The sequence below is a fragment of the Hipposideros armiger genome, unplaced genomic scaffold (assembly GCF_001890085.2).
Source record: "Hipposideros armiger isolate ML-2016 unplaced genomic scaffold, ASM189008v1 scaffold_551, whole genome shotgun sequence".
Taxonomy (NCBI): Eukaryota; Metazoa; Chordata; class Mammalia; order Chiroptera; family Hipposideridae; genus Hipposideros; species Hipposideros armiger.
Genome location: NW_017731901.1, coordinates 396,387 through 422,366, shown reverse-complemented (window position 1 = coordinate 422,366; position 25,980 = coordinate 396,387). Strand labels below are relative to the sequence as shown.

The window sequence follows — 25,980 nt, the reverse complement described above, 5'->3', positions numbered from 1 at the left end:
GAAGCAGCTTGTGGGGAGGAAGAAGGTGATTAGTGAGTGACAAGGCTAAGGAAGGCTGTGATCAGAATAGAATAAATTCATGTTGAGGCATGGCAGTTGTGGTGAGAAGGGATCATATAGGGTGGAAAATAGGGAAGTCTGGGAGCAGACAGCACCATTTCTGTTGTTTCCTTTCTCTTCTCTCCTGTCCTTCCCTCTATCTTTCCTTCCTTTCCTTATCAATATATACATGTGGTTTAAATATATATGTATGTATATTTCACCATATATACACGGTACAGCTCCCTCTCTCTTTCCCTCTCCCACCGAGAGAGAGAGAGAGAGAGAGAGAGAGAGAGAGAGAGAGAGAGAGAGAGAGAGAGTCTACAAATGGGTTTAAGATGAAAAGCAACAGTCCCCTCACTTTCCATCTCCTGTCTCTCTCTCCAGATGCAACCACTTTGAACTCTGTTGGCCATTTTTTTCTGGTGGTTTCTATACCTAAATATAGTAAGTATATACCTACCAGTAGTCCTGCAATTATCAATTTCAGACTTTATCTATTGACATCTTACTATGGTATAGGAGAATTTATTTCCCTTACTTCCAGTTTTAAACAAGTGGGGAAATGAGTGTGCCCTAAAATCCTCAATGAAACACTGGTCTCAACGATAACTTTTATTGCACGCTTACTAGAAGTCACAGTTGTAATCACTTTAGATGATATTAACTCATTTAATTACAAGCTTGGTTACAGGGACTAATAATAAAAAATAGGAATGATAGGGTAGGTAGATAGATAGAAATGTGCAGAAGGAGGAATTTAGCCCTGATGGGAAAGCCACTTGCTGCAGCTTCTACTTGGGTTAAGACGCCTGGCAGCTGCCCAGCAGGGCTCCAGGCTTACATTTACTTCTAAATCAAAGAGATATGTTGTTAAAAGTCAGAGAAAGGGGGAACCCATCCAGTTTTTCACCAATACCTTACTAGCCCAACAGCATTCCAGGTTTTTCACACACCCCTAAGGGATATGTTTACACAGCCCCCAAAACCAAGGGGATGTGTTTACGCATGCCCCTAAATCAAATAAATATATTGTTAAATGCCAGAGGACCAGGCACCTCAGGGGGAGAAAGAGAGATAAGAGAAGGGGGGGGGCAATTCTACCCATAGAAATAAAAGCCTTCAAACGACGTAAGGCTGCTTCCCTTTCTTGGGTCAGCCTGCTCCTTGTCTCACAGTGTACTTTTTTTTTAAACTAATAAACATCTTCTGTTTATGCCACACAAATTTCTGTCTCTTGATTGAGTTCATTCTTTCAAGAAGACTAAGCGCCGCGGTTTTCATCGTTTTCCCGATATCAAGAAGAGAGTTGAAAAACAAAAAGACAATACTAGGCCTTCCCCACCAAGAACGTTAAGGGTGAAATAGCAGTAACAAACAACAACAACAACAAAAACTAGCTTTGGGGCACTGAAATTGCAATCGTCTCCTTTAATTCTCCATGGCTGGTGGGTGGGACCAGGCCAGCCCACCAGAGAAGCGCTGACGGGCTAGCTGCGCCCCACCAAGCCAAGGATGAGTGGGAGTCAGGGCTACTTGAGGGCTACAGGCGGCACTCTGCCTTTCTCCGCGCACTCTCTATGGTATTCTTCCCAGCGCCCCGCCCCTTGGGTACCGACAGTCATGTGATGGGCTCCGGGTTTACGACAGGTGTCCACGTGATCCTGGCCTGCAGTCGGGTGGCTGCAGTGAGGTACCTGGGTTCTTGAAGGGCGGGTGGTTAGGTTATAAGCATCGCCACCGGCGGACTCTCCCCGGCGGGCAGGCTCAGGAACAACGAGCCAGCTGAGGCGTTCACCGCTTAGTGTCTACGGCACGGGTCGGCTCTTTCGGCCACCACCGCCTTCGTCGTCCCCACCTCTTTGCGGGTGAAGTCACCTTTGGGTTTCGAGACCTTGGTGCCTGAGGCCCAAACTCGAGACGAAACCCCCACCCCTCTTAACCTCTCTTCCTTTGCACCACCGTGTCACTTAGCCTTTGAGTTGGCTGGCTAGGCCTTGCTTTGAGGCCAAGTTCGTGCCCATAAAGGTAACCGTTGGGGAAAGCAGCCCCCCAGTGGACAAAGGCGGAGGCAAGTATAGAGCAGGCCTGAGGGCCGCAGGCCATGAGAATAGGCGGCCGAGGGGTTGAACAAGGGAGATAAAAAACAAAGAGTATTGCGGCTTTAGAAGGGACTGGAAGGACTTGTTGCACGATGGAAGAATCTGACTCTGAGAAAAAGATGGAGAAAGAGAATCTGGGGCCGAGAATGGATCCTCCTATAGGGGAACCGGAAGGATCGCTTGGGTGGGTGAAGGGTATTATGCCAAACCTGGAAGAGGGGGTGGGGGGCGTTCTAACTGAAGAGAATATTATGAATTAGAACACACCACCCACGATAAATTGATTCGATTTATCAGTAAGGTTGATTGGTATCATGTTTTTGGTGACAGGATAAACTGGAAAGAGGACTGGTTGCTAACTGGGCTGAAACAACCCTTGAGAGGAGATGGGACAGGCCTGATACCACTTGTGGTGGGGGTGGTGATGGTGGGGGGTGTGTTCTAATTGAGGTGATTGTTCTGAGTTGCTTTGAATTATCAATAAAAGAGATTTGACATCATCATGTTAAAGATAAGACTTCGAGGAAGAGGGTTGGCATTTCCTGGGCAGAGTTCGGTGGTTTGAGAGTGCTTTCTGTGCTAATTTGTACCTCAAATTGAATCTTGTATTTTATATGCTTTGTGCCTGTAATGAATGAAATATGACTTGGAAGGACAGCTGAAGGACTAAAGATTCTCCCAGATTTTAAAAATAGGAGGCTGGTTTAAAAAAAATTGAGGATATTCAAATGTGACAATATTGTTTGATTTGTTAAAGCACTTGTTTGTGTTGCTTCAATAATTTTGTAAGATAATGAATTTGCATTTTAATGGCTCATTTATATTCCTAAATAAATCTTCCTAGGAGCTATCACCTGGGCACATAATTAAGTGATAGGAAACATAAACGCGCTTTCGCGGTTTTATAATTAAGGGAAATGAGGGCCTCTACTCAACTGAGGTCCCACACACATTTGTACTCAGCTGTTGAACTAAACATGCTTTTTTTGCATCTCCACATTTATTTTTATTTAGTTCCAACTTCTAAGGCAGTTGGGTCATGGAATCTCTGTCTTGGTTTATATCTGCAGGTGGGTGCTACCAAATACAGCCATGAAGAAAAAGGTAAGATGTGTTAGGTACATAAAAAAACATGCAAGTAAAGGTAAGAAGTTACTATTCAGCAAATATATTTGTGGTGTATATATACCATCTTTCCTGGACTGTTGCAGAAACCTCCTAAGTGTTCTCCCTGACTCTTGTCCCCTTTTTTAGTATTAGATTTAATTTTTCTAATATATAAATCTAACTGCATCATTCACATACTTAAGAACTTTTTGTGACTTCCCAAAACCCATAGTATAAAATCCAAATGATTTCATAGCATAGAATGCCCTTTAAAAATCTATTCCTGACTAAATCATCTGCCATACCTATGTGCCCTATCATAGCCATACAGAGTTTGTTTCTGTTTACAAATTAATTTGCATTTTAATTTGCAAGTTAGCATGCAATACACACACACACACACACACACACACACACACACACACACACACTGAACAGGCCTCTGCCTGCACATTTATGTTGAACCAACTCAGATGTTACTACTATAAGTCTTACATGAGTTATCCAGATGGAATTGAACACACCTTCCCTTGTGCTATTATGTTACCCTTCTTCGGGGTACCATAATCGATAAGAGCACAGCTCTGGAGCAAATTTCTGAACCTTTTGGGCTTATAGTTTCTTCATTTGTAAAATGCTGATTATGTTACCTATCTCATAGGGTTGTTATGAAGTTTAAATGAGCAAATACATGTAGAGCACTTTGATTAGTACTTAACACAGTTAGCCTTGGAAGTCTTTCATAAGTAATTGAGGTAAGAGATCTTAAAGTAAAAACAAAAAAATGCACCTATTTAGCCTTAACTTCATTTAATAACTCAGTTATATAAAAAACTTCAGCTTGCTAAGGGGATGTTCTTGATGAACCTGTCTAAAGCTATTATCAACAAAGATGTCTTAAAAATACCTGAATTTTCTGCAAGATTAAGAATAACAACAAAACTTTTTTTGTAACAACTTTACACTGGCTCTTCGGTAATATTTATTTCATGAGATAAAGTTATATAACTAAATAGCTAGATTAAATTGAGCCTAAGTTCAGTATACTTTCATCTGTAATTTCATTTCCCTGTGTTTGTAATTAGAAATTTTTATGAAATGTCTTGGAATTGAAGATAGAATATGTACCCCTTTCATTTGAAAAGCAAGGTAATTGGAACTATATTTCATACATTTCAAGTTGAAAAAACTCTTAAAAGTCACCTTACCCAATTCCCTCCTAGTGCAGGAAGCCATAGCATGTTTCACAAGTGTTGTTCTGTTTTTTGTTAAATGCTGATATTGACAGGAAGGCTATTCACCTTCATAAGGCCACACTTTCCATTGGACGATTCTCATTATTAAAAACCTGCTTGTTTTATATCTTTGTTTTGATAGCTTGTTCATTCTTTTGTTGACCATATTTTCTGCATCTGTTGTATGTTAGACACTGGATACAAAGGGGATTGTCCCTTCCATTCTGGAGCTCAGAGTCTTGTGAGAGACCAAAAAAAAAATGGATAACTACAGTTCATTATGGTCTTTGCAATACTATAAGAGTGTCATGGGAAGATAGAGGTGAGACACACCTAAGCCAATCTAGGGCTTTGGAGTCAGAAAAGCTTTCTGAGGTGAGATTACTGAACTAAGTTTTGAAGGATGAGTGGAGCTTAGCTGAAGGAAGAAAAGGGAATGGAAAGTTACTGGCAAAGAGTACAATGTGAGACAGAGACCTAGAGCAGGGCTCCCTGGACATCTGGGGGCAATCAAAAGGACTACAAGCAGTTCAGTTCAGTATGGCTAGACTATAAGTCCCAGGCCAGGAGGGTCAGAAGATGTGGGCATAGGAGAACATCAGACATGTCAAGGAGAGTGTTGTATATAGTTTAATGACTTGATCCTATAGGCTATGGGACACTTTTGAACAGAAAAAGAGACAGAGTGATTAATGGAACACAATTATGGAGATAGGTGAAAGGGATGAGATCAAGGGCAGAGGTGGAAAGGTTGACCTTGAGCAGGAGGAAGAACTTCCAGTTATACTGAAATCTCCTGCCGGGTATTTCAGTGTATGAAACATTAGATTATGAGAGATCAGGGCTCAATTCCTGTCAGGTTGGTATTTCTCTAACATAGTACTGAATATATGATAGTGTATGTTAATAGCATAATAAATTCACTGCGATTCTGTCACCAAGAGGATGTGAGACTCATGACAGGTAAGTGCCTGGCCCCTGGAATTCTAGGTATCTCTGCCTTCACCATTAGTTTAGGAACTAGTTATCAGTATCTGCACCAGGTTGTTGGTACTGTCACTTCAGTAAAACATCAAGTACAGGAGAGAAATAGATCCCTTTAGATTTGATTTGCCCTAGATTGCTAACTTCTTTTCATTCTTTTTTTCCACTTTGTCCCTAGGTGCTGTTGATGGGTAAAAGTGGGTCTGGTAAGACCAGCATGAGGTCTATTATCTTTGCAAATTATATTGCCAGAGACACACGTCGACTTGGTGCAACAAGTAAGATGTTTTATCTGATTGTAAAGTCAGGTGATCTTAACTATTAATAATCTGCATAACACACTTGGTTGCAGTAACTTGGGGATGCAGAGTTGAAAGATTTGTTTTGGAGCATGTTTTCCCTTTTTTCATTTCTTCTCAGAAGTGTATGGCCTAATTCTTGTTACTGTTGCTTACTCTCTTGGGGAGGTTCTTTCCTGTTAGGTTGCTTATGAAGTGGGATGCTGTTGTCCAACTGCTTTTTTTGTCCTGCTCTTTCTTGAACAAGCATAGGGATCCTTTTGTTGATCCGTTGTTTTTTTTGAGGGGGGGGTGATTTTTAACTGTTACTATATAAAGAGAAATGAACTGATAGGTATTAACAATCATAACAATAAAATCCCCTAAGATTTTTTTTAAAGCAATACTTAGTTCTAGTCTTCATTAAAAGATAAATTGCTGGGGACAAGGGGTTGTGAGAGGGAGGTTAATCTGATCTGTACTCTGCTGCTTCTCTTCCTGGATACACATCAATGTTCTTATTGGAATTCCAGCTTTGACTTGAGAAATGTTTCATTGCACTTTATGGTTTGAATGTTAAATCAGACTTCTTAGTTTAGACTAGCTCAGGGGTTGGCAAACTTTTGAGACGGAAGAGCCGCCAGGGGTCAGCAAACTGTGGCTCGTGAGCCACATGCAGCTCTTTGGGTACGTCCAATGTGGCTCTGAAATAAAATTGAAAATGAAAATAAAACTATCATAGTTTTATTGATAAAATTTTTAAAGGATATTATTCACATAATGGTGATTATGTAAAAATATGTTTATGGCTCGTGAATAATTTTTAAATTGTTGTGAGGGACAGGATTGGCTCTTCCAGGGGTCGCCAAACTTTTGAGACAGAACGTACCCAAAGAGCAGCATGTGGCTCGTGAGCCACAGTTTGCTGAACCCTGGGCTTGCTGGACATCCAGTAGATCTATACTCCTGAGAGACCCATTTTTGTCTCTAAGCTGTAATGCCATTTCATTTTGCATCATCCAAACATTTTTGGATTCTGCCTTGGTCCTTGGCCTCTAGGTGACGAAACCGTTGCCCTACCTGGCTTTTAAAGATTCCTGATCTGGGTTTCTAGCATCTTGAATGCTTTTAGGGACAAGTCACCGACTACTTCATAAGGAATCTCACTGTTTTCAAGAAAAACAAACTTTATGTTCCAGACCCTTGAATACAAAGGAGAAGGAAGCCTCATTTCTGTTCTTAAAGTGCTGGGAGTGTGGTATAGACTCTCATAATTGGGGCAGCTCTAATGGATAGAAAGCTGTTTCTTAGTACAGCCCCAAATCTATGTCCCTTTATTATCTTAGCTGGTCCCCTTTCTGTTCTCTCAAGCCTCTACAAATATTTGAGTATGATTACTGTCTCAATCTTTCCTAGCTGTCTCTTGCCTCCCAAATCTTATGTTCCTTAAGTTAAACATCTCAAGTTCTTCCATCTGTGCCTCCTTAGACATCATTTTAAGGAATTTTTTAAGGACTTCTTTGAACATGTCTACATTTTTCTTAAAGTGTTGAGACTTGAATGCCAACATGGTCTGATCAGGGCAGAGTAGGACTATTATGTCTTTTGTTCTGGGCATCACACTGCTGTTAGCACAGTCTAGCCCCTACTCTCCTTTTGTGGAGTGACCTTCATTATACAGAGTCATACTAAAAGCACCCAATTTCTTTTCACATGTGTTGTTATTAAAACACATATTCTCTGTCTATTTTGCAGTTAATATTTTGAACCGGAGAGTAAATGCTTATCTCTATTAAATTATTTAGTTGTGTTTGTTTTTAGCCCATGATATGTTCCTGTACCCAGTGTTTGTTAACTTTGAAGTCCAGGACTAGTCACTGTCTCACTGGGCCTCACTTTCCTTATCCGTAGGGAAGACATTGGGTCCTATTTTTATTTTAGCTACATATTTTCTCATCTGATATGTTACCTATTCTTCCTAGCTTCATGTAGTTTCTACATTGGATAAACATCTCATCTAGTTTTTATCGAAGTAGTTCATCAAAATTTTTTATCAGGACAGAGTCCTTTGACCTGTCATGCCTCGAGAAACTTCCTTCTAGAAAGTACCTGTCCAAACTTCTCCCTGTCTTGATTTGCTAGATTGTAATTTTTTTCTATCCTTCCAAGTTAAATATCTGGAACTAATAATCGTATGGTTTTAGTAAATTAGAGGAAGCTAATGTTTATTGTATGCTATTTTATTTACTTTAGTCCTTATATTAACTTCATTGTAAAAGATGAAGAAAATATGACCTAGAAGTTCAGCTCACTCAACTCGTAAGCATTACAACTGAAATGTTAATCTATGTTCCTGCTCTATTCACTATGCTACAGCCACAATTCCTGGCAGACTTATTTCTCTTTGTGTTTTGAATTCCACACATTTTATTGAAGCACCTTTTTCTAGTCCAATTAATATTTTTGTTTTCAGCTAATCAGCAGGTTGATATACTGCCCTAAGTCCAATGAATAGTCTTGCAATCCAAATTTCAGAACTATCCAAGCTACTTAAAATAGTTTTGAAATAATCTAGCAACATCATTAAAAAGTTACAAACAGAATGTTGCAAATTATATGATACCTGTACATTAAAGAAGGCCATTTATTCAACAAGTGCTTTTCTGGAGCTTTCTGTGTGCGAGGCACTGTGAATGGGACAGGGCACTTGCCCTTAAGGATATGGGACCTTTATTGGTAATACTTTGTTAGAATTACTGTGTTTCCTTAAAGGTAGTAAAAGTATACTTTAAAATATTATGTTGGCCTTAATGTTTTAGTGTATCATTAGCGAGTTTGTTATTGCTGAAGAAAGATCTGGGTTCTACTACGTATAGACTAACTAAAAATACATATAGTACATTGATTTTTTACTTGTTATTCCTTTTTACACAGTGGCTTATTTTCTTTACAAGTAGTAAAAAGTACTTCTTCAAAAATATTACATCACCTTTAATGTTTAGTGTTTTTCTAGATTGTCATTGCTGAAAAAAGTCCAGATTTATTTTGATAAACTTAGATCCTACTTTGTTTTGAAATTTGAAGTAAGGATACAAAATTGTGGTATAATTAATTTAGTAGGAGGCTGTTAAAATGTGTTTGTTGGAATAGTAAACTTGTCAATAAAAATATGATTATGAAATATTTCAGTCTAAAACACTGTTGATGGCTCCAAGATTTCCTACCTTCTCAAAATTCTCTGTTCTCTTGGCTTTTATTTAATGCTTTATTATCCTGGTTTTCTTCCTTTATCTTTAACCATTCCCTCCCCCGCCTTTTTTTTGAAGAACATTTTCTTCTTTCTGCCCCATAAGTGTATGTGATTTCCCAAAGCTCTGTTCTTGGCTCTTTTCAGTTGCTCTTAGGACAGCAGGACAGAAAGACTAGGGGAGCTAGAGGGCTGCATAGGAAACGTGAGGCTAAAGAGGAACACAGAAAGTGGGGGTTAGGTCATAAAGTGCCTTATAAGCCATGTTAGGTAGTTTGAACTGAGGATGGAGGGCAGCCCCTACAGAGTTTGAAACAGAAAAGTAACAGTCAGATTTTACCATTTTTAATTTCCAACTTTAATTACAAGATTATTACTTGTAAAAATTAAAACACTACAGAAGTGTAGAAAGTCTGCTCCTTCCCTTATTCTCTGGCCTACTTCCTAGGGACAACCACTATTAATAGTTTGAGGTTAGCCATCTGGCCTTTTTTTCCCCCTTTTTCTGGGTGTATACAATCATACATACACAGAGACATGTTTTATTTTTCTCTTAAAGAAGAATAAAAATCTGGATTTTAGAGAGATCATTATGTCTGTAATATGGAGGGTAGATTAGAGGGAAGCAGGGGTAGAAACAGGTTGACAAATTAGGAAAGTATTTTAGTAGGCCAGATAAGAGATGATGGGGGCTTAACTTGGGTTAGGGTGGTGGTTGTAGATACGGTGAAAAGCAAATGGACTTGGGATATATTTAAGAGGTAGAGTCAGTAGGACTTGCTGATAGTTTTTTAGGGGGGATGGTGGGGAAAAGAGTGGACTCAAGGATGGATCTAAGATTTTGGCTTAGGCAACTGGTTAAATTCACCGAGATGGAGAAGACTGAAAGAGGAATAGATTTTGTGGGAAGAATGAGGAGATGATGAGTTATACTTGGATACATTGAGTTTGGGATACTTGTGGTTTTTTCAAGTGAAGATGTCCAATATGTGATTCAGAAAGGGAGGAGAGAAGTCTGTGTTAGAGATACATATTTATGATTGATCAATATCCAAATGGTAACTAAAGTAATAGGAATAAATTAGCTTGCCGGGGAGAAGAATACATAGAGAAAAGAGTAGGTAGTCAAAGATGGACTCCTGAAGAACTCCAACATTTAAGGGACAGAAAGAAGAATAGGAGCCTGTGAAGGAGGATCTGCCAGAGAGGTTGTAGGTGTGATATCAGAGGCCAAGAGAAGAGAATTTTTTGAGAAGAAAGTAGTCAACAGTGTCATGCTGCAGAAAGTAAGACAAGGACTAAAAAGTCCACTTTGGCAATGGAGCCATTGGTCATTTAATGAGAACAATATCTATGATATGGGAGTAGAAACCAGGTTTCTATCCCATGTGCTCCATATCTAAACAGTCACTGAATCCTGTCACTTCTTTTGTTATTGTCTTTCCCTTTCTCAGTAGCACTTCTTTCCATTTTTTTTTAGTACTAGACCGTTTACATAGTCTTCAAATTAATAGCAGTTTGAGCACCTACTCTCTCGTAGACTCTGTTGGAAATACAAAGACATGTAAGATATGATTCCTTTTCCAAGGAGGGGGAAGTAAAGGGGAGAAGGGAAGTAGTTTGTGCAACTACTATGTGCCAGGCACTTTATATATAACTCCTTCAATCCTCACAGTAATCCTGTGAGGTCAATACTATGTCTCCCAACTTTTTTAATAGAAGAGCAAACTAATACTTAGAGGTTAAGTGACTTGCCCAAGGTCACACAAAGAGGTATAGCAGGTACTTGAACTAAGAACTTTTGACTCCAATGCCCATTTTTTTTTAAAAAACAAAACAATGCTTTGCTGTTTATGATCTAGTTTATGAGAAGATAAAATTGCACAAAAGTTAGCAGTCAGTTTAAACAACAGCTTTGATATAGTCATAGAAGAAACACCACTGTGTGATTTATTGACTATAAATTGTAAAGATGATCATTGCTAGACCTTGAGAAATTTCCAGGATAAGAATTTTTATTATTCCTCCTTGTGAGTTTTAGTGCCTGGCAGAGAGTAGATGCTTCATAAATGTTTGAATGAATTCAGAGGGAGTGATGACGGTAAGTGGGGGTGGCCAGGAAGGGCTTTTAGAGGAGGTGGGTTTTAAGTTGGGTCTTAAAAGAGGAGTCTAACTTTGAAAGAAAGGTGGGGAGGACTTTCTAGGCAGATGGACAGAATCGCCAAAGTATAGGGTGGGAGGGAAGTATAAGGCAGAGGTCGCAAACAGGCAGCCTGTATGCTGGATAAGGCCTGTAGATATGTTTTGTTTGGCCTATGTGATGTTTTAGAAAAATTGGAATTAGTTATCAATATGTAAAAGTTTCCATAAAAATTTGGATTTCCCACTATTGAAAAATGTAAAGACCTTGTAATCCTGAACCCATGTTCTTGCATGGCAAATGAGCTAGAGCTGAGTAACTGTCACCCACTCCATCATCCCCTTAGGTGGGTGTTTACTCTCCATAAATGATCAACTTTGCTCTTGTACATTTACTGGCCTGGCCCCTATTAGCAAGTTTGCGACCCCTGATGTAAGGTATGTTGGGGGTTGGGGAGGTAGTGGGGTTTGGGAGGACTATGAATAAACCAAATTGGATGGGAGCAAAAGACATTATTAATGTGACTCATTGGGGAATATAAAGGTAGATTGGAAGCCAAATTCTGAAGGACCGTGAATGCCCCCCTATAGGCATGAAGGAGCCATTGAAAGTTTTTTGAATGGGGAGTGACATGTTCAAAGTAGTGTTAAGAAGATGAACCTGGCAGTAGCCTGTAGGATGAAATAAAGTGGAAAGGCTTCCTGGTGGAAAGTAATTATGGAGCTGTGGTATGTAGTTGTATAGGCTTGAGAAGGTAAGGGCCTTCCTTAATGTTAGTGTCAGGTTGTAAAACAAGGAGTGGCATTGAGAGAGATTACAAAGGAACAGTAATGAATTTAATGTGGACAGAGGAGTCCAAAATGACCTTCCCCCACCCCCGAAAAAAAAGGGAAACTGGTAGGGTCAGTAACCAAAATAAGGAAATCACTAGAGGGAGTGAGTATAATTATGTTGTATGTTTGTTTTGTATTTCTTGTTGTTTTCTACCAAAAAAAAAGAATTTGTGGAGGGCATTGGTAGGGGCATGTAGGTCAGGGAAGCGCTATTAAATGGTATATGTCTCTGTCGTACGTGTTGAAATTTTAACATTAGTATTATAATTGGAGATTGTTTCTGCTTTAAGCACTAAACTACTAAAAAAGTAAAATGACTTACATGAGAGCCAGTTCTATAGCTCAGGGTAGTTTAGGAGCCCACCTTGCCACTAAACCGCACTACTAAGCTGACCTTCTTGTGGCTTTGAGCATTTCACTCCACTTTGGTCCTTCTAAATTCCATGGGTTAATGCTTTGCTTGTTTTGAATTTCACCTCACATGCTACAATTACTAGATTTGTCATGTTTGTCTTCCAGTTGATGTAGAACATTCTCATGTTCGATTTCTGGGAAACCTGGTGTTGAACCTGTGGGACTGTGGTGGGTAAGTACCACCTGCTTACTTGTTTGTGAGGCCAATGGCATCTAGTATAATCAGCATGGAGAATACACTAGAGTAACTATCATTTGTATTAGATACATTGGATATAAATTACTTCAGAATTGGCACTTGATTCAATAAAGATCTCTAACTTCTATGTAATTGTGAAAATGCCCTCTGTATGTGACATGTTTAAGCAGCAGTAACACAATCTGTATCTAGGTATCTGTAGTATGGGATAGATTATCCCCATCTTTTGCAGGTGAGGAAATGAGGTTTCTATCTCAGGCTGCCTAACATCAGTGCAGAGCTTTTAGCTATCAGACCATATCACCTCATTCTTTGTTATTGCAATCATTATCTCCAGGCATTCTAAGCACTGTAGATCAGATTTGAGCACAAACCCTTCAGCTGAGTTACCCACTGTGGAAAGAGTAGGAGATAGTTTTATCTCTCATGGCCAAGGCACTGGAATATCCCAATGCAAATGCATATTCACTATGCTTGTATGTGGGTATTGCTCCCTATCCTATGGCCATTTGCATCTCCGTGCTGAAGCAGCAGCGTGTAGTGTAATAGTTAGGAGCCTAGACTCTGGAGTTACATTTGGGTTTGTATTTCTGTTAGCTGTGTTATGTTGAGTTGATCATTTAAACTCTGAGTCTGTTTCTTCATCCAAACATTAGGAATAATGATGGTGCTGACTTATAGGGTTGTTTTGATGATCAAGTAAGATAATACACATAAAATGCATAGCAAAGTGTCTCACAAAATAAGTAGTATTAGCTCAGTATTTCCCAACTCCTATCGTAGAACCAGCCATGGAATAGGTGCTCAATGAGTATTTGTTGGAAGAATAATGAAATAGCCAAATAGTCTATAAAAAATGACTCCATTATTCTTAGCAGATGGATCACTTAACACCCTAGCAACTTTCTCCATACAAATCCTTCCTCATTATCATTGCTTCGAATTCTGTAATCTATGTCAAGAGATTAGTCCAACTCCCTTGCTTTTATGCAATCAGATGTTATTTTTACAAATAAAGCAGCTGAGGTCCTGTGAGATTATGTATCTCCCAAGGTTACACAGCTAATTAATAGCAAAGTGCAGGACTAGAAGCTAGGTTCATATTTTTGTATATTTTATTTATTGGGGTGACATTGGTTAATAAACTTATATAAGTTTCAAGTGTACAATTCTGTAATACATCACCCATATATTGTATTATGTGTTCACCACCCAGTGTCACTTCTCCTTCCATCACCATATATGTGACCTCTTTTACCCACTTCTACCTTCCTCTCCCCCCTTACCCTCTGGTAACCACTAAACTGTTGTCTATTAGTTTTGTTTGTTTGTTTGTCTTGTTTGTTTATTACCTTCAGTTTTATATCCCACATATGAGTGAAGTCATATGACTCTCGACTTTTTCTGTCTGACTTATTTCTCTTAGCATGATGATGTTCTCGAGATTTTTTTCCTACAACAACTCTTCTATTTTCTGCTAGGCAGCTGGTAATTGAGAATTTCTTGAGAAACAGCATACAGCCTAAGTAGCAGAGAGCAACATTCTGCTAAAAAGTTATCTCGGAGTCATTTTCCTATAATTTATAGTATTTGACTATTCATTTAGTAAATACTCATTGGGCACTCATTCTATGGAAGGCTCTATGTTAAAAGCTGGGAAACAATGATGAACAGTAACAAACACGTTCCTTGCCTTCATAGAACTTGCTGTCTAGGTAAGTGAATGCCATTAATTAAAAACTCACACAAATGTGTAATATCACACTTGTGGTAAATGTTTAAAAGAAGAACAATGTGTTGGTATATGGCCTATGGTGACTGGATTTGCCCAAGTCGGGCGGTCAGGGATGGTTTCTGTGAGGAAGTATGGATTGAACTGATATCTAAAGGGACAAGTAGGAGTTAAATAGATGTAGAGGTAGGGGAATAGCATGTGAAACAAAGTGAACAGCATGTGTAAAGGACCTTTGGTAGATAGACCATGGGCCACTAGAACTGAAGGAAGGTCAAAGTATATTTGGAACACAGGGATATGGGCATAGGGTGGTACAAGGTGTGATTCAAGAAGTAAGAAGTTGAGGCCAGACCCATTTGCTATTATTTGCCCTTTAATTTGAAGCCTTAAGGTTATCTTTCACATTAATTAAGCCCACAAAAATAGATTATAACTAAGAGTGACTAACTGTGGGATGACTTGCTTACTACCTAGATCTTTTCTTTTTTCCTACTAGACAGGACACCTTCATGGAAAATTATTTCACCAGTCAACGGGACAACATATTCCGGAATGTGGAGGTTCTGATTTATGTTTTTGATGTGGAGAGCCGCGAACTGGAAAAGGACATGCACTATTACCAATCATGCCTGGAGGCCATTCTGCAGAACTCTCCAGATGCCAAAATCTTTTGCTTGGTGCACAAAATGGATCTGGTACAGGAGGATCAACGGGACCTGGTAAGAAACAGAAAGGGTACTGCTGCAAATGGTAGATGTGCTTTGTAAACTTCTTTTGTAGAGGTATAGATATAGCTGTGCCATTCTTTTTTCAGGAAAAAAAATCTCTGCATAAGCATTCAAAATAAAGTTCTGTCATTTGTTTTTGTTTTTTTAAACTCAAATTGTCCATGGTAAGGAAAAGATAGTGTTCATTTAGCAAATAATTTTCATATTTAGGTAAGGAACCTGATCATGTGATATCACTGAGCAGCCTGTATATGTGTTTGCTGCCCTGTTATACTGTCCTTTAGAGCATGCAGTTCTGTCAAGGCTGAAAGACCCACCAGGGGTGCAAAGAAGAAAGGTCACAACTATTGACTTAGGAAACTGTTATGCACCAATTCAAGTGCAAGCTCCTCATCATTGCATGGATATGGTATATTTCTCTTCTTTTCTAATAGCATGAGAGTTGTTATACACATAAATTTAAACCAGAGAAGACACAATAGAAAGGGCAAACTCCTAGCTAGCTATGGCTAGTTGTCAAAACTGGCAAGTCGCAAATATAGTCTAGCTTTAGTTTGCTCAATATAAAATCAGAAGAATGTATTTTAAAGTCTAAACTGAAAGAGAAGATCCTCTATTTCCAAAGATAAAGCTGAGGACAGCAGTTTTAGAATATGCTCGTGAGGTAGAAGAATATAGTTCTGCTTTAAGTTGGAGCATAGGAGCCTAAGGATACCCTTTGTTTAACTAAAGGGTATATATATATATATATATATATATATATATATATATATGTATATATATATTGGTAATAGCTTTACCAAATATGTTTTTTAGGAATATGTTTTTCTGTAACTAGTGCCTCCAGTGATCCAGTGTTTGGGTATGTTTTGGTGTTTCTAGCTTAGCTAACAGGCTTTTAAAAACTACTTGACAAGGTTTCATATTTGATTCTGAAAATTCCTTTGAGTATCTAGTCTTTATTTCCTTCTCCCTTCCCCTCTCTCACTAAGTATTAATTCTGTTGTTTTTTTTAGCAGAAAATCATGTATGTAGCTTGGGTCTTTAGATTGTGAAGGTTTTATTATTGTTAATCTTGCTGTTATTTTCTGTTTTGTTTCCTTTAAAAATCAGTTCATTCCCTGGTCCAATTTGTAATAGAAAAACTTAGAGCATTCCAACAAACGAGCTCCTTATGGATTTTTTAATTACTTCTAATTGTTATCAATCAACTTATTGTTTTCTAAATGCTTATATAAATATACCAAAGATATATCGATGTTCTTTGTGGGATTCTAAGCTTAATTAAGAAAAATATACTGTTTTACTAAAAATTCAGAGTTGGAAGTTTTGAAGTAAAAATGGCTAGGGTGCTTCCCTAAATATCAGTTTCAAGCAAGATGGATGTTTTCCTCTGTGACTTGTCAGGGTTCCTTAAAGAAACAGAACCAATAAGTGTTGTGTGTGTGTGTGTGTGTGTGTGTGTGTGTATAGATAGAAAGATAGATAGGTAGATAAAGGGAGGCAGGCAAGGAGGGGGAGAGAGAGATTGATTTATTTTAAGGAATTGACTCACATGAGTGTGGAGGCTGTTAAGTCTGAAATCTTCAGGGCAGGCTGGAGATATAGGGAAGAGTACAGATGCTGCAGCTCAAGTCGGAGGGCAGTCTGGAGGCAGAATTCCCTCTTCCTGTGGATGGCAGTCTTTCCATCTTAAGGCCTTTAACAGATTGCGGAAAAAGCCCACCCACATTATGGAAGGGAATCTGCTTTAAGTCTACTGGTTTAAATATTAGTCTCATCTAAAAATACCTTCACAGCAACATCTAAACTGGTGTTGAACCAAATGTCTGGGTACCATGGCCTAGCCAAGTTGATACATAAAATTAACCATCACAGTGTGTATATGCACTCACTACAAAGTCATCCAGTCATGGAAAAGCAATCAATCTCTCTCTCTCTCTCTCTCTCTCTCTCTCTCTCTCTCTCTCTCTCTCTCTCTCTGTATAGACAGATGTTTTTCCATATGTATGTGGGCACTTACACATAGATACATATTCAAGATGAATAGATATTTGTGTAGGGGGTGTTATATAGCCAGATAAATACAGTCCATACAGAAATAATATATATGAGTGTATGTATATATGTATGCTTGAGAGAAAGATGTCTACAAAGGTTAAAGTATTTTGATTTACAAAACTTTGGTATGGTATAGCTATCTTTAAAGGACCCAGATTGGGTGATTTTGAAAGTTAGATGTGTTTCTTAAGACTCCTATATATGGTAAGTTTTATTTCTCAACATAGTGCTCTCAGTGAGTACACAGCACAAGCAGCATGGGCCTGAAGAATTCTAATAGCTATTGCACTTTTAGACCTGACCTGAAACCGTTTCTGCCATCCTAGTTTCTAAAGTAATTTATACACTGAAAAATTTCTCTGAGGAAAGAGGAGATGCTCTTGTTTAAAATATGCTGAAATAATTCCATCTCAGATTTGCAAAGAGGAGAGCTGTATATTCTGATCAGTGTGTTGGACTTTTTAATTCAGATTTTTAAAGAGCGAGAAGAAGATCTGAGGCGTTTGTCTCGCCCATTGGAATGTTCTTGTTTCCGAACATCTATCTGGGATGAAACTCTCTATAAGGTGTGTATGTTTCTCTGAGTTCCCTCATGTTAAGAGCATGAAGAAAAGCTAGAAGGGTATTATCAAAACTAAAAAGATCTTAAACTTTTTCATAGCCATATAAATGTGTTGAACTAAAAAAAGAAAGAATCTATAATAAATAGTTTGAAAAAATATCAAAATTAACCTTAAGAGATTTTAGTTTTGATCTTAGATTGGGTTGATATACCTACCAGACCACACTGAACTAGCCAGTTTGGTCACAGTTAATTTGATACTGATCTTCCTGACAGCTGAGGTTTCACTGGCCATGATCCATTTTGACCTGTTGTGGTCCCAGTGCTGATTGGAGCTGGATCTAATACTCAGGTATCTCTACAGAATATATTCTGGTCTGCCTAAGTTTGATGGCAGTAGAAGAACAATATTTAGGGGAGAGATTGGAGAAGGGAGTCTTAGAATGAGACATGTTATGCCTAGAATTTGGTAGCTTCAACTTTCATGCCAAGTGGAGACTAGCATTCTTTCAACCAGAAAGAGTGTTGCCGTTGCTGGAATGGATACCACACTGCTTGCAGTAGTTGTAGGGGTTACAACAATAGCTGCGTTATGGATGAAGCTGAAATTACCTTATTGGCACATAGGCTCCTTATCCTGCTTCCTCTCTTTCTCCCACTGATCAAGTGATTTGAAAGACTTAATTCTTTTGGGGTCCCCCTGTGGTCAGATCTTGCCTTCAGACTGCTTCTGGTATCCGTTGACAAGCCTGACTCTGGGTGGGAAGCATCCTCTCTGTCACTAGTAGCTACAGCCTCAGTACCAACTGCATCTGACAAGTATCAACAATCAAAAGCACAGAAACCTGATTTGCCAAGGAGAAAACCCATTGGACTTTAAATATAGCCATTTATTTTTTTAACTAATTCTTCTTTTCCCCCAATATTATGTTGACCCAGCCTCACTCGAATAACAGATCATTTTTGAGATGCCTGTCTAGGAAATACTGTTCTAGATTAATTTGGGCCGAATTTCTCTCAAAGCCTTATTCCCATAGAACAGGTAACCGTGAATAAGGATGGACATGACGCACTGATAAGAACCAACTGCGGTGTGAAGGATGGCAATACATAACACGACCAAAGACAATTGGCTAATCACAACACTGCTGTGAGTGACAATGTCTCTGCTGTGGTTAGCTTTGGTGCCTTCTCCAAGGTAAATTCAGCAGTGACATTAACACCGACCTGGGAATTTGGAACCTGAACCCCCATGCCTAAGTAATAAAACTAATTGGAACAGAGACATGGCACTACTATCTCTTACATAAATGTTGCATAGAGCTAACTTAAAATTTTATATTAAGTTTTATTCTACAAGCACTCATTGCCTATCTGCTTGATGCTGTTGGACCCACAAATGACTAAGACCAGGTTCCTGCCCTCTGGTAGGGGAGAGAAGAACATTATACACCTTAGGAGACAAATTAGAGTGAGATTTAAGGCGGTATTAAAATGGAAATTCAAATTTAAAAATCTGAAGAGAATAGAGGGAGGATGTGGTTAATTTCAGCTCCTTGTATTCATCATACTCCTAGATGAAGTCAGTTTTAGGAAACATACAATGTACCATTTTTAATTCAATTGGATCAAAAATTTATACAGCCGAAAATAAGCATTTACAAATGATAATGTCATTAATTTGTCTTGTAATTTCTCTTGTATGTTATCTCATCGAGGGGAGGGGCCATTTGTCTATGTGGCTCTGATATTTTCACAAAATTGATTCTTAGATGTATGTTAAATACAGCATTATTAGGTTCTGATTTTTAGAGCAATCTAAACTATTGGACTTAAATATTTGTTGAATGATTGGTTAGAAGCTTTTTAGCCCAGTAGATCAGAATTTTCAACTTTTTCTGAGACAACAGGATGGAATTATTTTTTTTTAATTTTTAATTATCATTGGAAAAAAGTTTCTCCAGCATTTTACAAAAGTTTTTGAAAAAATTTTAAAACTCCAACTGAAGGATATAAATCAGATATTGGCTTTGTTTTATTTATTTTATATCATATTTGTAATCAGTATTTGGGACTCAATTTTATCACCATATTTTTCTGTCCATATGTTATAGTGTACTTACTCATTTGCAAAGGTCTGGGACAGGCTACCTTTTAGTAATGTATCACGCTTCTGTTCTGTTAGGCTTGGTCCAGCATTGTTTATCAGCTGATTCCCAATGTTCAGCAGCTAGAAATGAACCTAAGGAATTTTGCTGAAATTATCGAGGCTGATGAAGTGCTTCTGTTTGAGAGAGCTACATTTCTGGTGAGAACTTTGTGCTCTGTATATGTACTTCTACTTACCTTCTTTTATTTAGCAACAAAGAACATGTTGCCACTTTCAGGAAGAGCCATTTCCCTCTTGTAATTGCTTTAGTATGCATAACCTTATTTATAAAGTAGTATTGTCAGCAAGTGACCTGAAAGAAGTGCTTTGGTTTGCAAACCTTCAGTAGTTGGTAAAACTTAGTTTTTTGCAGGTATGCCTTACTATGGTTTAGATTATTTCTGCTAATCATTGTTCATTTGTATTAAAGTATCCCTATTTCCTATTGACTTTCATTATCAAATGAGGGTTATTTCACTTTTGAGGAAACTCACATCCCACCCCTTCCTCCAAAAGACTGAGTTGAAAACTTTTAACATGGAAGAGATGTAATGGTCAACTCAGTGACATAGCTTAAAAGTTCAGATGGAGGCCACCCGAGTGGCTCAGTTGGTTAAGAGTGCGAACTCTGAGCAACAGGGTTGCCTGTTTGATTCCCACATGGGCCAGTGAGCTGCATCCGAGTTGAGCTGCCAACAGGTGGCAGGATGGCTCAGCTGGTGAGAGCATGTGCTCCTAACAACAAGGTTGCTGGTTTGACTCCCACATGGGATGGTGGGCTATGCCCACCCGCAACTAAGATTGAACATGGCACCTTGAGCTGAGCTGCTCTGAGCTGCCGACAGGTGGTCAGATGGCGACTGGACTTGGAACTGAGCAAGCTGCACCCTCCACAACTAAGATTGAAGGAAAACAACTTGGCTGTTCCCCTTTCCCAATTCCCCAACACTGTTCCCATTCCCGAATTCCCCAATAAAAAAGTCTTAAGAAAAAAAAGAGTTCTGATGGAGAGGTGGAAGGGGAAAGAGGCATGTTGATATTTAATTTTTTTATATAAATTTATAATAAATTTGTATAAATTTAACTTAACTATATTAGAGCCTGAGTATGTAAGGCCCTGAGAGGGGATCAAAAACCCCAACATTTATAAGTAAAAAATTTAAATAACAGTAATAGAAACTAATTTGAAATGTCACAAAGCACTGCATAAGTAATTGCTGATTAGCTTAGTAAATATAATTCTAAGAGCAACTCATAGTAAATAATTTATTTCTGAGCTTCACCAATGCTTGGTGATTTTAGACACATTCTTAATTTCTCTGAGCTTTGTTCTCATTCTTTAAAATGGAGATAATATCTATATCATAGGTTCTGGCAAGTGACTCAGTTTTGCTTCCTACTAGAAAACTTCACACCTGCATATTCAGCCTATAAGAAATGCTTGTCTGGTTTTATTAAAATCTGAAAATGTTAGGGGAAGTATTTTCAGCTGGTGTGGGTGTCCATCATGAATAGGTTCATTTATAAATAGCAAATTCTCAGAGGTAAGAATCATTTAGTTAAGATTTTTAAGTATAATATCAAAAGCCATTTGGCTATAGCCTTCTTTAAAATGAAATACATTAAATATACATAAGAATTTTTATTTCTTTTGCCTTTTTTGCCTTGTACCTTTTTAAAATGAAAGATCATTCTGTGAAATATTGGAATATGATGAATGTTTAATGATTAAAGTAAGTGAGAAAGAACAGCTATGAACCAAAATAGAGAATGCTTAAATGAGCTAATAAAATTGTAACCAAATGGTACTGAGTGGGTCATCCATAAGGATGGTGAAATTTTGCATAACGTTGGCAGGATATGAGACAGAGGAAAAGAGACAATAAGCCAAGTGCCAAGTCTACCTTGAAAATCATGGTGACCAAAAGACTGACAGATGTCTGCCTTGAGGAGTAGCAGAGGGTGATATGACTACATTGAATGGATTTAAAGGGCATTTTTCTTTTTCATAGGTGATTTCTCACTACCAATGTAAAGAACAGCGTGATGCCCACAGATTTGAGAAAATCAGCAACATTATTAAGCAGTTTAAGCTGAGCTGCAGGTAAGAGATCTTATGTGATCTATTTATATCTGGAAAAATGATTGTTATTTTTGAGAGGTTCAAATAACTGTACTGGACTGCACTTGTATATTCAGAATAGTTCCTTCAATTGAAAAGAAAGCTAACGTCTAAGGGAGCCTACAATTGACTGAGGTGACATTTGTTGTCTTTTAATGCAAACTCTAGTGATACAGAAGAAGCGTATAAAAAATATGTAAGCAGAGTACCCTGTTGAGATGTTTGAGCCTATTTGGGAAGAAATAAAAAAATGACCAAGAGCGTTTTGAAGATGAGTTTGAAGACGAAGAAAGAAAGATAGTTTACCCTACCAAATACCAAGATTTTCTATAAAACTACAGTAATTAAAATAGGGAGATACTGAGCCGGCTGAGTGGCTCAGTTGGTTGGGAGCACAAGCTCTGAGCAACAGGGTCGCTGGTTCAATTCCCACATGGGTCAGTGAGATGCGCCTGAGTTGAACTGCCACTAAGCTGCAAACAGGTGGCAGGATGGCTCAGCTGGTGAGAGCATGTGCTCCTAACAACAAGCTCCTGCATGAGATGGTGGGCTATGCCCACCCGCAACTAAGATTGAACACAGTACCTTGAGTTAAGCTGCCAACGGGAGGCTGGATGGCGACTGGACTCGGAGCTGAGCTAGCTGCACCCTCCACAACTAAGATTGAAGGACAACAACTTGGCTGTTCCCCTTCTCCAATTCCCCAACTCTGTTCCCCTTCCCCAATTCCCCAATAGATCTTTGAAAAAAAAAATAGGGAGGTACTGAGTCAGGAATGGTACAAAATAGTCTAGATATGTCTAATCATGTTGTCTCTGCTTTGATTAAATACAATTTGAGTCTTAGCATTGTGAATATAGGAAGGAATGGCTGAACATCATAATTTAGTAAAGATTTAAGAACCAAAATTCTTACCCTGGAAAACTTTGATACCCAGACAACAGATCGGTACAAGTTTACTCCTTTTATGCCTTAGGATAAAAAGTACTTTGAGAATTTTTGGCATGTTTAATGCTAACATTTTTAAGAAGAAATATCAAATGGCATACAAATATAATTACCTTGTTTTCAAAGAAATGGAATGATTTCTTGAATTTCAGTGTGACTAACATTCAAAATATATAGTTATTACATCTCAGTGATAGAGAAATTTCAACTTAAAAAGCTTCATAAATATTAGAAGACTATATTGTAACATGATTTTTAACATGGATCTAGGTCTAACCTCACTTTCATTGCACATTTTTAGGTCACTTTCCAAAACATGTTAAATTCAGCATTAGAGTTTCCTTGGAAAACAAAGTGGAGTTAGTGATTAACTGTCTTAATGAAGTGGTGAATTGAGGTATAATGCTATGAAAATATTTAACACAAAAGATAAGAATTTTTTATATTATTTTATGTTTTTACTCTTTTCTCCTTTCTCCTATAGCAAGCTGGCTGCCTCTTTCCAGAGCATGGAAGTCAGGAACTCTAACTTTGCTGCTTTCATTGACATCTTTACATCCAACACTTATGTGATGGTTGTGATGTCTGATCCATCCATTCGTAAGTTTAAATTTAGCTGACATAGGTTCAAAGCCACATATTCATTAAACTAATTGCTCTAGAGGTAGTACTTTGTTAGGTACTGAAAAACTATTTTGTAGTGAGGATGGTTGCATAACAGTGTGAATGTACTTAATGCAACTTACCTGTACATTTAAAAATGGTTAAAATGGTGAATTTCTTATGTATATTTTACCCCAATAAAAACTATTTTAGTACTAGTATTAAATAGTTTTTTATATAGTAGAATTATATCTTGAAGCTTAAAAATAATTTAGGCTCTAGGGTATTATGTTTTCTTCATGGGAACTTCACAAATCAAGTTACTGAATCTAGGGATTTTCAAGAAAAGAACCGAAATGTATCATTTATGCCCCATATATTGTAGATTTTTAAAAGACGAGTCACTATAAGCTCTGAACTATTAAATGTTGAACTGTTTTATATGTCACTGTATATTATTAGGTACCATATTCCCATATTTGTGTTATGGGCATAAAGGGAGGTATTTGGCACTCCCATGTTATAATAGCCATATCCATCACAGCCATTGAAATAAAGGTTCTAGTAGTATTTGCAGGATGTTCCTAGAAGTTTAAATTAGCTCTGATCCACTGGCTTTTTCTACCTTAGGTTAATATTAAAATATAACAAGATACTATTAGCCCCAGAACAAAAGATTTTGAAATTTTATGTTGCAAATGTTATGTTTTAGGAATATATAAATATATCTTCTACTTTTTCAGAAAAATTTCACCCTGGTTAAGTTGGGGCCTCCTGTTCTTGTATGTTGTCTGTGACATACTGTGTTGAGGGATTTGGCTCTCTTTATTTGTTTTTACTAGTCAGACATTCCTTTGGCTGTCTGTACTTATTCTGTTGGGTATCTCCCCCACCCTTACCCTCAGCTTCCGCAGCTACTCTGATCAACATCCGCAATGCCAGGAAACACTTTGAAAAGCTGGAAAGAGTGGATGGACCAAAGCAGTGTCTTCTCATGTGTTAAACATTGCCAAATGTTGTTTCAGGAAAAAATTGAAACTCTTTCTTAATTAATCTTTATGTTGTATTTGTGTATGTAGGCTCTGAAATGTGATGCTTACCATTCCTGTATTTCTTCCTTACTCCCCAGTCTTAACGTTTAACCTTGAATGCTGTTCACTCAAATAGTCACTGAGAAATTAGAAGATGACCTGTCCATAAATTTGCTGTGTCATAAAAGTAGATGATATATAAGCGTTCTGATAACAAGGTTCTAATAGTATAAGTGTCCTGATAACCTGGTTCTGATAGTTGTGTATGCCAAAGCCTTTCCCAACATTGTCTTGTATTCCTTATCAGATAGTAACCTTTAAGTTTGGAATATTAACTGTTTTCTCAGCATGCATTAAAAATATTCCTTAACTTCAATTGTAAATAAACTTTTGCTGTTAGGGATTTCAGTGTCTGTTTTCCTTTTCCTTGTTTCTTTAAGTTTTACCTAAGAAAAAGCAAGTTAAATTTCACAGTTATCCTAGGAGGGGACCTGCAGGTTGGGAAATAGCACAAAATTAAGTTGCAATAGGGTAGGTAGATAGACAGAAATGAGCAGAAGGAGAGACCTAGCCCTGGTTAGAAAGCCCCTTGCTGCAGCTCCTACTTGGGTCAAGACCCATTGCAACTGCCCTCACTTAGGGCACCAATGCCTCACTAGCCCAGCGGGATTCCAGGCTTACACATACTCCTAAATCGAAGGGATGTGTTGTTAGAAGAGAGAGAAAGAGAGAGGGAGAGAGGGAGGGAGGGGGAGAGAGAGAGAGAGAGAGAGAGAGAGAGAGAGAGAGAGAGAGAGANAATGTACACCCTGCTTCTCAGGGCCATTGTAGTGAGCTCAGACAACCTGCGGAGCAAGAAGGGAATATCAGGCATGCCAGCAAGGAGAATGAGAGATACTAGATAGGGAGGGGGGAGACAATTCTACACATAGAAATAAAAGCTCTCACACAATGTAAGGAGAGGCTGCTTCCCTCTCTTGGGTCAGTCCACTCCATGTCTCGGAGTATACTAGCTTTTACTGATAAACTTCTTGCTGTCCTATGCTGCACACATTCTGTCTCTTGACTGAAGTCTTCCCTTCAAAAAGACAAAGAGCTGAGGTACGTCATTCCTGGTAACAGTTGTATGGGAAGAATGGAGCCTGATTATAGCCTTAAATCTAGGCAGAAGAGTTTAGATGTAATGTGAAAGGAAATCAGAAGCCATTGTAGGCTTTTGAGGAGGAAATTACATGAAAGGCATTTTGAGAGAAAAAAATTTAACCTAGACTGTACAGGGTTGACTGATGGCAGCTGGGGAAATTCTGGTAGTAATTCAGGCCTGAGGTGTGTTGAAAGTCTGTTCCAGGAGGCAGCTGGAGAAGAAATGAATAAAAAGTTGAGGGAAGGGCCAGTCGAGTGACACGTTGGTTAAGAGCTAGCTTGGGATGCCAGCTCTGAGCAGCAGGGCCCCAGTTGAG

At 38.3% G+C, this 25,980-nt stretch overlaps 1 protein-coding gene across 5 annotated transcripts; it reads left to right on the top strand.

Annotated features, from left to right (window-relative positions):
* Nucleotides 1-1,592: 1,592 nt before the first annotated feature.
* RRAGB (Ras related GTP binding B) lies at nt 1,593-24,908 on the top strand. Of its 5 annotated transcripts, XM_019669265.1 has the most exons (12): nt 1,594-1,735; nt 3,215-3,248; nt 4,337-4,400; nt 5,649-5,748; nt 10,476-10,559; nt 12,488-12,554; nt 14,813-15,035; nt 17,576-17,671; nt 19,853-19,975; nt 21,829-21,920; nt 23,371-23,486; nt 24,395-24,907. In XM_019669265.1, the coding sequence occupies exons 3-12, from the start codon at nt 4,374-4,376 to the stop codon at nt 24,490-24,492; spliced, it is 1,026 nt and encodes a 341-aa protein (XP_019524810.1). In that variant the 5' UTR covers nt 1,594-1,735; nt 3,215-3,248; nt 4,337-4,373; the 3' UTR covers nt 24,493-24,907. The 5 variants fall into 5 exon arrangements, with proteins under 5 accessions (XP_019524808.1, XP_019524810.1, XP_019524807.1 ...); XM_019669262.1 differs by lacking the exons at nt 1,594-1,735; nt 4,337-4,400 and adding an exon at nt 1,742-2,328 and having other exon boundaries at nt 24,395-24,908; XM_019669266.1 differs by lacking the exons at nt 1,594-1,735; nt 4,337-4,400 and adding an exon at nt 1,742-2,113.
* Nucleotides 24,909-25,980: the final 1,072 nt, after the last annotated feature.

Coding starts and splice junctions, on each gene's coding strand:
- RRAGB (XM_019669262.1), top strand. CDS start 2,237: ATGGAAGAATCTGACTCTGAGAAAAAGATGGAGAAAGAGAATCTGGGG. Junction 3,249..5,648: donor ATACAGCCATGAAGAAAAAG/GTAAGATGTGTT, acceptor CTTTGTCCCTAG/GTGCTGTTGATGGGTAAAAG. Junction 15,036..17,575: donor AGGAGGATCAACGGGACCTG/GTAAGAAACAGA, acceptor TTTTTAATTCAG/ATTTTTAAAGAGCGAGAAGA.